Source organism: Manis pentadactyla, chromosome 13 (genome assembly GCF_030020395.1).
Source record: "Manis pentadactyla isolate mManPen7 chromosome 13, mManPen7.hap1, whole genome shotgun sequence".
In the NCBI taxonomy this organism is placed as follows: domain Eukaryota; kingdom Metazoa; phylum Chordata; class Mammalia; order Pholidota; family Manidae; genus Manis; species Manis pentadactyla.
This window is the reverse complement of record NC_080031.1, coordinates 21,109,473-21,123,258: the sequence shown is the minus strand read 5'-3', so window position 1 is coordinate 21,123,258 and position 13,786 is coordinate 21,109,473. Positions and strand designations below refer to the sequence as shown.

Genomic DNA, 13,786 nt, shown 5'->3' with positions numbered 1-13,786 from the left:
CTTACGGTGTGTAAAGGTACAATAATCTGTGCTCAAACCAGTTTGTTTACTGGACGTGACAACACCCGAGCATCCTCATCCTCATCAGCCTGGGGGCTTCCACAACTTAAATTTGTCACCATGGGACCTCTCGTGCCTACATGTCCCCTCAGTGAACCAAGGACCACCTGAACTTGACTTTATGTTGATGTGAAATACGGTCTGGAGTGAATAGAGGGGAGAGACGTGGATGCTGAACTGCTGCCTGTGACCTTTGGGCCTTGAGACTAGTGAGTAAGTGAATGGAGTGGGCCGGCAGCTTGGGCTGGAACCCTGACTAGAGGGAGTCTTCTCAGTGCTCAGTTTGGGGGTGCTTCCTACCTCCTGATGAACATATTCTGACATGGGTGCATTAGAGAGCCAGGTGCCAGTGGTAAATGATATTCCCACAAATTTGGCGGGACCAGAGAGTGCAGAGGTCAAAGTAGCTGCTGCAGCGGTAGGTGTTATTACAGGCTAGAGAAAAATAATTTTATGTTGGCCCTTTTATTCCTTTCTGGTCCCCAGATGAGCATAAAAGTGACATGGATGAAATGGCACACCTGAAAAAGCCAGCAGTACAACCCATGGCTTGTTCCTGAGCCATTGTTTGCTGACAGTGACGGACCTGGTCTAAAGCGCTCTGTCTTCTGCCCCTTCAGATACGTCAGTTATCATTCCACAGAGAAATAAATCTGCCAGCGCAGAGAATCCCTGGACGGCCCTGACAGAAGAAACTGTTTGGCATTTCTCCCCAACCTTCTTTTGCCCTTAAAGTGTTTCAGATGCTTGCTTTTAGCTTGCCTCACTTATCTCAAAAACAGAGGTGCAGGCTGGGAAAGAAACACAAGCAGTGCAGTGCTAGTGTCTATGTTTAGAGGAGGGGGCATTGAGCAGGAAGTGGGGTAGTCGGCGGGCGGGAACACAGAGGAGGGGAGAGGGAAGGGGAGGGGAGGGGGAAGGGGAAGCCGGGGAAGGGGAGGAAAAGGGTGGGGGAGAAAAGGTGGTGACAGAGTGAGGAGAGAAGAGAGAGGAGGGAGAGGACAGGGAAGAGAGGGCATGTGCATGTCTGCAGAAGCGCAGGCAATGTATTCACTTCAAAAAATGGTCTGGAAGCGGAAAAAAACCAATGTCGGTAATATTCGAGATTGCAGCACTCACCAGCTACGGACACTCAGAAATGGCTTTAAGAGCCAACAGTCTACACACACACAGAGAAGTTCAGGGCTGGAGAGAAAAGCAAGTTCTGAGCCCTCCAGCCCAGGTCTCCACAGGACCAAAGCTCATTATTTTCTTCTCTGAAAGGATTTTATCTGACCTCAATGCTCAAGTGCGTGTTTTTATCTGAAAGAGGCTCTTGCTCTGTCACAACGTTCTAACACGTGAGACCCTCAGTTGGTCCACAAGTAAGCACATGCGTGGGTCCCTGTGCCTCCTCCATCCCGAGGACAGCAGGTGGCATCCTTAGGTTGGCACCATCCCAGCTGCATTCTCCAGCCGCCACCAGCACCCTTGTATGAGGCACAGTTTCTGGGAATGAAACACATTACTCCTCACAAATAGACCCCCTGCACCCAGGGAGCTCCCATTCCTTGCTATTTATTTGGACATTCATTCCATGAAGGTGCCACTCTAAGAACAGGCAGTCTCATCGTTCATGCCCATCATTTCAGCTGTAGACCAAGCAGTTCCAGAAACCTGAAGACCACAGGCAAAGGCTGCAGGGGTGAGATGAGTGAGGAAGAGAATGGGGAGAAGGCAGTTTCCAGGGAGGTGATCATCCCAGTCCGCCTGCAGTGTCGTCAGCCTGCTGTTGCATTACACATCAGACCTGCCACCTGGGCCTCTGCTGGGGTAGGGAGCAAAGGGGCAACCTTCCTGCTCCAGACGTAGCTGCTAAGGAACAAAAAGGATCTGAGCAGGGGTAAAATGGCTTTAGCAACTTCTGTTGCCACCCCACTCCTCTCCCAGCCCCAACCAAATCCCTGGAAATACCCTCTCATCAATTATCTGCTGAGAACCTAGGACCCTAGCAGAGTAATTGTGTGCCCTTGAGAGCTCAGGACAAGCCAATCTTGTCCTTGTATGGGGAACCACCAGACTGGGCTGTTGGAGGGCTCTTGAGGGTACAGAGCCATGTTCAGGGTGAGCTGATGTCAGTCAGTGGGGATAGAATTTTGGAAAATAGGATGTCAGCTTGAAGCCATGCCACCAATAACCAGAGTTGAGTAATCTTCCCTGCAAATAAATTATTTTCAGTGTTGTGGCACAAAGCACTGTCCAGGGCTTCCCTCCTTCTCTGTCTCTTTTGCCCACTTTCCTTCTCCCTAGAAGTGGGAAGGACAGGGGGTGAAGCCTGACTGCACCCTAGAGAAGTTGCACAGAAGCTTTTGGGCCTGAAGTGGTCCCTCCACAAAACCAGATGGAGGTGAGTTCCTGGGCGCCAACCTACCCAGAAGGACAGCCCACCACCAAAGGCTGTGGACTGCAGGTCCCTAGAGCTCCAGACTCACCAGCCCCAACTGTTACTTCACTGAGACCAGCAGGAAACCTGGGGAGGTGAGGAACTGCTCTCTTCTCTCCTGGACATCCTCAGCCCTCTCAGCCAGCTCCAGCCTGAAGATTTCCCCGTTCACAACCATTAGAAGTCTCTCCACTCTCCTCGATGAGACATCTTCTTCTGCAAAGGAAACAAAGACCATTTTCCTAGGGAAGCACCCGAGACCTTGTGGTGTGGAAGGGGAGGCTGGGCGGTGGTGCCAGAGTGGACCTCTCCTCCCCACTGCCAGGGGAGTGCCCCCTGGGTCCGCACCAGTCACCGGAGCTGCTCAGTGACATGAGCCCAGGCTCAGGCACCTGCCAGGAGGGAGCCAGGTCTCTTGTCTCGGGGAGTTTGCCTCTGACTGACAGCCTGCTTCCTCTCCATGCCTCCCTCGGTGGGAGCAGGGGGAAGAGGAGGGCATCAGTTATCGTCATGGGAACCTCGGCTGGAGGATGAGAGAACACAAAATTTGAGTGTGTACAGAAGTCAGGTGAGCGACACATATTGCTATGTTTAAAAAGATGGATATAAAACTACCAACTCGAACCTTTCCTTATGTCTCCTGGAATTCTACTCACTTGTCCAAAGGTATGAACACATGATGCAGTTCTGAAATGTAAATGGGCTTTCATGAAGGCTTCTGGGAAGTATTTTGTTTTTCTTACTAAAACAGTTGACATTTTTCCTCCTATCTACTCTTCTTCCTGTTTTAAAAGACGATGAAATGTAGATATAGCTACAACCTTGCAAACAAAATATGTGAAAATTTGGTTTCATGTCATGAAACTTCATGAGATGACCACCTGGCAGTGGTTGTTATATGATTCCAATATGATACTGTGTGTGAGAGTGACTTTTAAATTTAAAATTTTATTTTTAAATGTTTTTAAATTAAATTTTAAGAAATTAATTATTAAATTAAAATACTTTTTAATTTATTTAATTTAAATTCTAAATTATAATGCACTGGGAAATGTGGGATATGGCAGTTCATACCATTCATGTATGATTCAGTTCTAAATCATTTTGAGGATATCATATGATACTCAGTGTGCTAGGACAAGAAGTATAGTTCTTGCAGTTATACAGCATGACCTAAACGTAAACAGGGCAAAGGCTTGGACATCTGACCAAACCAGCACTAGGACCTACATCATTACCTCCCTACGTATGTAGTGAGGTTTTCCTAGAGAAAGAAATTATATGGTAAGAGACAGCAGGCATAGATAAAACAGTCATCCATGAGAGAACATACACTTCTTTTAAAGAATAACACACAGCTTCAAAAACAATCCAATAAACTCCATGTGGAATTTTTTTTATTTTTTTTATTTTGGTATCATTAATATACAGTATCATGACCAACACTGTGGTTAATAGATTCCTCCCATTATCAAGTCCCCACCACATACCCCATTACCGTCACTGTCCATCAGCGTAGTAAGATGCTATAGAGTCATTACTTGTCTTCTCTGTGCTATATGGCATTCCCCGTGCTCCCCCTACTTTATGTGTGCTAATCATAATGACCCTTATTCCCCATCTCCCTCCCTTCCTACACAATCCCCACCCCCAAGTCCCTTTCCCTTTGGCAACTGTTAGTCCATTCTTGAGTTCTGTGAGTCTGCTGCTATTTTGTTCCTTCAGTTTTCTTTGTTCTTAAGCTCCACAGATTAGCAAAATCATTTGGTACTTGTCTTTCTCCGCCTGGCTTATTTCACTGAGCATAATACCCTCTAGCTCCATCCATGTTGTTGCAAATGGTAGGATTTGTTTTCTTCTTATGGCTGAATAATATTCCATTGTGTATATGTACCACATCTTCTTTATCCATTCATCTACTGATGGACACTTAGGTTGCTTCCATTTCTTGGCTATTGTAAATAGTGCTGCAATAAACATAGGGGTGCATATGTCTTTTTCAAACTGGGCTGCTGCATTCTTAGGGTAAATTCCTAGGTGTGGAATCCCTGGATCAAATGGTATTTCTATTTTGAGTTTTTTGAGGAATCTCCATACTGCTTTCCACAATGGTTGAACTAGTTTACATTCCCACCAGCAGTGTAGGAGGGTTCCCCTTTCTCCATATCCTTGCCAGCATTTGTTGTTCCTATTCTTTTCTATGTTGGCCATCCTAACTGCTGTGAGGTGATATCTCATTGTGGTTTTAATTTGCATTTCCCTGATAATTAGTGATGTGGAGCATCTTTTCATGTGCTTGTTGGCCATCTGAATTTCTTCTTTGGAGATGTGTCTGATCATATCCTCCACCCATTTTTTAATAGGGTTACTTGCTTTTTGGGTGTTGAGGCATGTGAGTTCTTGATATATTTTGGATGTTAACTCCTTGTCGGATATGTCATTTACAAATATATTCTCCCATACTATAGGATGCCTTTTTGTTCTGCTGATGGTGTCCTTTGCAGTACAGAAGCTTTTTAGCATGATGTAGTCCCATTTGTTCATTTTTTATTTTGTTTCCCTTGCCTGAGGAGATGTGTTCAGGAAAAAATTTCTCATGTTTATATTCAAAGAGATTTTTGTTTATGTTTTCTTCTAAGAGTTTTATGGTTTCATGACTTACATTCAGGTCTTTGATCCATTCTTACTTTACTTTTGTGTATGGGGTTAGACAATAATCTAGTTTCATTCTCTTGCATGTAGCTGTAGTTTTGCCTCAAAGTGGAGTTTTAAGAAAAATGGAGAAGAGACTTTGTCATCTGGAAATTCACACTTCCTCCTCTGTTAGTTGTCACCCCTTCCCTGACTCCCACACCCTCTCTCCCACCTCTAAGCACCCCATCCCTTCCCATCTATCAACCACTTCCACACCATTTCCCTGACAAATACCCCTTCCCTACCCAAATGCCCATCAGCACTTCCACCTCCCAGGCACCACCTTCCATAAGTACCACCACACCACACCTTGGCTCCAGCACTACCCTCCACCACATCCCCACAGACCTGCCCGTCACCTCCCTGCTTCAACAGGACCCCACCCCAAACTCTCTCCTGCCCCCAACACCTCCATCTATAAGACCAGGACGCCCACCTTCTTCCCATTCACCACCTCCCCCATCTCCTCCATTCCACCTCCAACGGGCGGCCCACCTCACCTTTGTTCATCACAACCCTGCATGCATGGGCCCTGTCACCACTGTCACACCAGCACAGGTCCCACCCTCTCCCCTGGTGCTGCCACCATACCATTCCAGATTCCCCTCTCCTCCCCTTAGCCACACCGTCCACCAACACTTCCGTCCCTCCACCAGCTCCATTATGCTGACTCTGCTCCTCATGCCTCCCTTCCTGCCCTCCACCACACAAACTCCACCGCTTTCCTCCCCAACTCCATCATTGCTATCACTCTAAGCCTCACTTAGGAGGTGAGAATCAGAGTGGGTATGATGGAGGTAGACCAGGAGAAGAAATGGGGGGTGTTGATGTGAGAGAAGCAGTGGAGTGGATGGATGGGGGTCTGGGCTGGTGTGGAGTATGGAGTGATGAAAGGTAAGACAGAATTTATGTGAGGAAAGTCATTGGGAGAAGGTAGCCTTCAGTGTTGATGTGACAAAGGTTTAGAGAAAAGGAGGTAGTAATTTAACTTGGTATGTTGGCGTTGTGAGGGCTGTTGAGGGAGGCATGTTGTTATGGATGGAAGTGGTAAGATGGGTGGAAGTGGGAATCAGAGTTGGCGAGATGGTGACAGAAAGGAGTCATGTTTGGGTTATGGCATTAATGAAGGGGAGGTGTTGGGAAGTGAGTTGTCTGATGACAATGGTTGGTGGAGAGGAGGTAGGAGGCAGTGCCTATGTGATGAGAGCTGTGGAGGGGAGGGGTAGAATCTTGGGCTGTTGTGATGGTGGTCATGAAGGGGAAAGGTCATGGCGGTACTGGCAGAGCAAGTGGTGGAAGGGAGTTGGCAAGAAGGAGGTAGGGGGTGGGAATGAAGTGAGAAACAGGATTAATATATGGAGCCAGCACTATCTCTGATCTTCTGATTATGTTATATTTAGCATCAACTATTACCTGGAAAGATTCCAATTTAAGAGTTAGACCTAGCATGGAAGGTGGAAACAAAAAAAAAGATTTCTAAATCTTGAGACAAACTGATGGCATCTATACAGTTAAACTTTCTCATTTTATTTTATAGAAAAATCTTCAAGAAGCAAAGGAATAAGTTGAATGCATAGATTTAAATACTCATAATTAGAGTATGAAATATTTTGTACTATAATAATTGGAGGTGAAAAGAGTAAATAGAGGGAGGAGAATCTTTAAGATGGTGGCATGAATAGGGAGGCGGAAATTTCCTCCCAAAACCATATAAATTTTGAAAATATGGCAAATACAACTATTTATAAAAGAGTGACCAGAAGATACAGTACACCAGCCAGGGTACATATGCGAGAACTCAGCATCCCACAAAGGGGGTAAGACACAAAGCTGTGACCCGGCAGCACCCGAGCACTCCCCCAACCACAGCTCAGCGGTGGGAGGGAAAGAATCAGTGTGGGGAGGGAGTGGAAGCATCGGACCGCTAAAAAACCAACCCTAGTAATCTACCCTGGGAGCATAGACACACATTGCGTGGTGCAGTGGATATTAGTGGAGCGGAAAAGCAAAATCCAAGATTAAGACTGCAAACAGGTTCCCACAGCTGGCTGCCCTGGGACAAAAGAAAAGCAGGTGCTTTAAAAGTCTTAAAGCTACAATGATTTAACAGGTGGACAAAATCGTCCTGGCACACTCATCCCAGCAGGCTGGGATCTTTAAAGAACTTCAGGTGCCCTAACCTCCTGGGTGGCAGCACAATAGCGAACTCCCTTGCAGCAAAAAGCAGCCTGCCATTCCATCCCCCCGCTGGCACTGTAAGCAAACCAGCTGACTCACCATTGCTGCGGAACAGCTGGGGAGCAGCCCCACCTACAGAAACCACACAGCTTAACACAGAGGCTTCTCCCTGAGCGCAGCTGACCGGCACAGACAGCGGAGACCAGTGCAGAGTCCAGGAGGCACAAAGGGGCTTTGTTCTCACTGCAGAACACATGCCACTCACCTACAACCCCTGTCAGTGCCCTAGGACATCCTGAGGGCCATCCTGCCAAGAGCAGCTTAGGGGATTAACCCAGAGGCTGCTCCCTGTGCGTGGTTAACTGGCACAGATGGTGAAGTTGGGTGCAGAGACCGGAAGGCACGAAGGGGCTCCGTTCTCATGGCAGAACATGCGCCGCTGGCCTGCAACCACCAGAAGTGCCCTAGGCCATCATGAGGGCTGCCCCACCCACAGCAGCTCAGGGGAATTAACTCAGAGGCTGCTCTCTGCACATGGTTGACTGGCACAGAAAGTAAAGATGGGTGTGGAGACTGGAAGGCACAAAGGGGCTTTGCTCTTGTGGCAGAACACACACTGCTGGCCTGTGATGCCCGCCAGTGCCCTAGGCCATCTCGAAGTACGCCCCACCCATGGCAGCTTAGGGGACTAACCCAGAGGCTGCTCCCTGTGTGCAGTTAACTGGTACAGACAGCGGAGACAGGTAAGGTGACCAGCAAGCAGGAAGGTACTTTGTTTTCACAGCTGACACACTTGCCACTCACTGGCGACCACTCCCATCGCCATGAAAATGCAGAAGAACCTTGTTCACTCCAAAATCCTTCAAACACCAGAGAGAGGGCTTGGAGAGAATAAAATCACCAATATTCCTGAAAAAGAATTCAAAATAAAAGTCATAAGCATGCTGATGGAGCTACAGAGAAATGTTCAAGAGCTAAGGGATAAATTCAGGAGGGAGAAAACAGAAATTAAAAAAACAATGGAAGGATTTAAGAGCAGACTGGATGAGGTGGAAGACTGTTAATGGAGTAGAAATCAGAGAACAGGAAAATGGAGAAGCTGACGCAGAGAGAGATAAAAGGATCTCTAGGAATGAAAGAATGTTAAGAGAACTGTGTGACCAATCCAAATGGAACAATATTCCCATTATAGGGGTACCAGAAGATAGAGAAAAAGGGATAGAAAGTATCTTTGAAGAAATAACTGCTGGAAACTTCCCCAATGTGGGGAAGGAAATAGTCTCTCAGACCATGGAAGTCTATGGATCTCCCAAAACAAGGGACCCAAGGAGGATAACACCAAGACACACAATACTTAAAATGGTAAAGATCAAAGACAAGGACAGAGTATTAAAAGCAGCCAGAGACAGGAAAAAGATCACCTACAAAGGAAAACCCACCAGGCTATCATCAGACTTCTCAGCAGAAACCATACAGGCCAGAAGGGAATGGCATGATATATACAGTGCAATGAAACAGGAAGGCCTCGAACCAAGAATACTGTATTCAACAAGACTATGATTTAAATTTCAAGGAGGAATTAACCAATTCCCAGATAAGAAAACATTGAGTGAATTTACTTCCCAAAACAATCTCTACAGTGTATTTTAAATGGACTACTCTAAATGGAAGTATGCCTAAGGCTGAAGAGCTGTCACCAGAGAAAATAAAACCACAGCAAAGAAAGCAGACCAACCAAATACTAACTAAATGTAAAATAAAATTAGCTATCCACAAAATCACTCAAGGGAAACTCAAAGAGTACAGAATAAAACACCTAACATATAAAGAGTGGGGGAGGAAGAAAAAGAAGGGAGAGAAATAAAGAATCATCAGACTGCGGTTATAATAGTGTAATAAGTGAGTTAAGTTAGATGGTCAGATGGTAAATAAGCTGCCCGTAAACCTTTCATAACCAGGAATCCAAAGCCTGCAATGGCAGTAACTACATATCTATCGATAATCACCCTAAATGTAAATGGAATGAATGCACCAATCAAAAGACACAGAGTAATAGAATGGATAAAAAAGCAAGACACATCTCTATGCTGCCTATAAGAGACTTCAAACCCAAAGACAAACATAGACTGAAAATGAAGGGATGGAAGAAGATATTTCATGAAAACAATAGGGAGAAAAAAGCAGGTGTTGCAGTACTTGTATGAGACAAAATAGACTTCAAAACAAAGAAAGTCACAAGAGACAAAGAAGGACATTACATAATGATAAACGGGTCCATCCAACAAGAGGATATAACCTTGATAAATATCTATGCACCCAACAGAATTAAAGGAGGAAATAGAATGAAATGCATTCATTTTAGGAGACTTCAACACACCACTCACTCCAAAGGACAGATCCACTAGACAGAAAATTAGTAGAGACAGAGGCACTGAGCAACACATTAGAACAGATGGACCTAACAGACACCTACAGAAGTATACACTCAAAAGCAGCAGGATACACATTCTTCTCAACTGCATGTAGAACATTTTCCAGAATAGACCACACACTAGGCCGCAAAATGAGCCTCAGTAAATTCAAAAAGATTGAAATTCTACCAACCAACTTCTCAGATCACAAAGGTATAAAACTAGAAATAAATTGTACAAAGAAAACAAAAAGGCTCACAAACAAATAGAGGCTTAACAACACACTCCAAAATAATCAATGATTCAATGACCAAATTAAAATAGACATCAAGCAATACATGGAGTAAAATGAAAACAACAGAACAGTGCCCCAACTTCTGTGGGATGCAGCAAAGGCAGTTCTAAGAGGAATGTATGTAGCAATCCAGGCCTATTTAAAGAAGGAAGAACAATCCCAAATGAATAGTCTAAGGTCACAATTATTGAAACTAGAAAAATAAGAACAAATGAGGCCCAAAGTCAGCAGAAGGAGGGACACAATAAAGATCAGAGAAGAAATAAATAAAATTGAGAAGAATAAAACAATAGCAAAAATCAATGAAACCAAGAGCTGGTTCTTCGAGAAAATAAACAAAATAGATAAGCCCCTAGCCAGACTTATTAAGAGAAAAAGAGAATCCACACACATAAACAGAATCAGAAATGAGGAAGGAAAAGTCATGACGGACACCACAGAAATACAAAGAATTATGAGAGAATACTATGATGAAAATCTATATGCTAAAAATCTAAAATAAATGGACAACTTTCTAGAAAAATGTAACCTTCCAAGAGTGATCCAGGACAAAAAAGAAAATCTAAACAGACCACTTACCAGCAATGAAATTGAATCAGTAATCAAAAAACTACCAAAGAACAAAATCCCAGACCAGATGGATTCACTGATGAATTTTATCAGACATACAGAGAAGACATAATACCCATTCTCCCTAAAGTTTTTGAAAAAATAGAAGAGGAGGAAATACTTCCAAAGTCATTCTATGAAGCCAGCATCACTCTAATACCAAAACCAGGCAAAGACACCACAAAAAAGAAAACTACAGACCAATATCCCTGATGAACATAGACACAAAAATACTCAACAAAATATTAGCAAACTGAAATCAAAATACATCTAGGGGATCATACACCATGATCAAGTGGATTCATCCCAGTGATACAAGGATGGTACAACATTCGAAAGTCCATCAAGATCATCCACCACATCAACAAAAAGAAGGACAAAAACCACATGATCATCTCCATAGATGCTGAAAAAGCATTCAACAAAATTCACCCTCCATTCATGATAAAAACTCTCAACAAAATGGGTATACAAGGCAAGTACTTCAACATAATAAAGGCCATACACAACAAACCCATGGCTATCATTATACTTAACAGTGAGAAACTGAAAGCTTTTCCTCTAAGATTGGGAACAAGACAGGCATGCCCACTCTCCTCGCTATTATTCAATATAGTACTGGAGGTCCTAGCCATAGCCATCAGACAAAACAAAGAAATACAAGGCATCCAGACTGGTAAGGAAGAAGTCAAACTGTCACTATTTGCAGATGACATGATATTGTACATAAAAAACCCTAAAGACTCCATTCTAAAAATACTAGGACTAATATCTGAATTCAGCAAAGTTGCAGGATACAAAATTAATACACGGAAATCTGTTGCTTTCCTATACACTAATGATGAACTAGCAGAAAGAGAAATCAGGAAAACAATTCCATTTACAATTGCATCAAAAAGAACAAAAGACTTAGGAATAAACCTAACCAAGGAAGTGAAAGACCTATACCCTGAAAACTACAAGACACTCTTAAGAGAAATGAAAGAGGACACTAATAAATGGAAATCCAGCCCATGCTCTTGTGTAGGGAGAATTAATATTGTTAAAATGGCCATCCTGCCTAAAGCAATCTACAGATTCGATGCAATCCCTATCAAAATACTAACAGCATTCTTCAATGAACTGGAACAAATAGTTCTAAAATTCATATGGAACCACAAAAGACCCCAAATAGCCAAATCAATCCTGAGAAGGAAGAATAAAGCAGGGGGCATCTCGCTTCCCAACTTCAAGCTCTTCTACAAAGCCACAGTAATCAAGACAATTTGGTACTGGCACAAGAACAAACCCATAGACCAGTGGAACAGAATAGAGTCCAGATATTAACCCAAACATACATGGTCAATTAGTATATGATAAAGGATAATATACAACAATATGGATATACAATGGGGAAATGGCAGCCTCTTCAACAGCTGGTGTTGGCAAAACTGTACTGCTACATGTAAGAGAATGAAACTGGATTATTGTCTAACCCCATACACAAAAGTAAACTAAAAATGAATCAAAGACCTGAATATAAGTCGTGAAACCATAAAACTCTTAGGAAAAAACATAGGCAAAAAACTCTTGGACATAAACATGAGTAACTTCTTCATGAACATATCTCCCGGGGCAAGGGAAACAAAAGCAAAAATGTACAAGTGGGACTATATCAAACTAAAAAGCTTCTGTACAGCAAAGGACACCATCAGTAGAACAAAAAGGCATCCTACAGTATGGGAGAATATTTCATAATTGACAAAACCAATAAGGAGTTGACATCCAAAATATATAAAGAGTTCATGCACCTCAACAAACAAAAAGCAAATAATCCAATTAAAAAATGGGCAGAGGATCTGAACAGCCACTTCTCCAAAGAAGGAATTCAGATGGCCAACAGACACATGAAAAGATGCTCCACATTGCTAATCATCAGAGAAATGCAAATAAAAACCACAGTGAGATATCACCTCACACCAGTAAGGTTGGCCACCATCCAAAAGACAAACAACAACAAATGTTGGTGAGGATGTGGAGAAAGGGGAACCCTCCTACACTGATGGTGGGAATGTAAATTAGTTCAACCATTGTGGAAAGTAGTATGGAGGTTCCTCAAAACTCAAAATAGAAATACCATTTGACCCAGGAATTCCACTCCTAGGAATTTACCCTAAGAATTTAGGAGCCCAGTTTGAAAAAGACATATGCACCCCTATGTTTATTGCCTCACTATTTACAATAGCCAAGAAATGGAAGTGATCTAATTATCCATCAGTAGATGAGTGGATGAAGAAGAGGTGGTACATATACAGAACTGAGTATTATTCACCATAAGAAAACAAATCCTACCATTTGCAACAACATGGATGGAGCTAGAGGGTATCATGCTCAGTGAAATAAGTCAGGCAGAGAAAGACAAGTATCAAATGATTTCACTCATCTGTGGAGAATAAGAACAAAGAGAAAACTGAAGGAACAAAACAGCAGTAGACTCACAGAACCCAAGAATGGACTAACAATTACCAAGGGGATGGGGGAGGATGGATGGGAAGAGAGGGAGAATTGGAAAAAGGGGCATTATGATTAGCACACATAATGCTGGGGGCAGGATTCAGGAAAGGCAGTATAGCACTGAGAAGACAAGTAGTGATTCTATAGCATGTTACTATGCTGATGGACAGTGACTGTAATGGGCTATGTGGTGGGGACTTGATAATGGGGGGAAATCTAGTAACCACAATTTTGCTCATCTAATTGTATATTAATGATACCAAAAAATGAAATAAAAATAAAAAAACAAAAATACTTCTAAAAACCAAAATCAAAGGGAGAAATAAAGTTTAAAACTAGTTTATTGCTTACAAACTGCAGTCTGGGGCCAGCTCTCTCCTACTGCAGAAGCAAAACCGGTCCTCCTCCTCACCTCTCAGGTACAAATAATGTTGTGCCCAAAGTTGCAAATCTCAGAAGACCACCGAGGGGCCAACACTGATGCAAACACACGAGGGTCTTTATTCAGACTCAAGTCTGGACTCCCGATCGTCACTAACGCAGCAGTGTTGGAGCGGGAGCCCCAAACTCTGGGGGAGGGGGTAGTTATACAGAGCAAGCCTGGGCAAAGGGGAAAGTCCAGAT

At 43.5% G+C, this 13,786-nt stretch overlaps 1 protein-coding gene across 2 annotated transcripts in view; it reads right to left on the bottom strand.

The window, feature by feature from the left end:
* The window catches only part of LOC118919760 (uncharacterized), a 194,862-nt gene that overhangs the window by 95,267 nt on the left and 85,809 nt on the right, over window positions 1-13,786 (bottom strand). Inside the window, exon 5 of one of the 2 annotated variants that reach the window (XM_057490712.1) lies at window positions 3,373-5,236. The exons of the other annotated variant lie outside the window; for it this stretch is intronic. Coding sequence (XP_057346695.1) covers window position 5,236 — 1 coding nt within the window. The 3' untranslated portion in view covers window positions 3,373-5,235. Of the gene's footprint in view, window positions 1-3,372; window positions 5,237-13,786 lie in introns of those variants that run through there. 2 annotated transcript variants of the gene reach the window in all.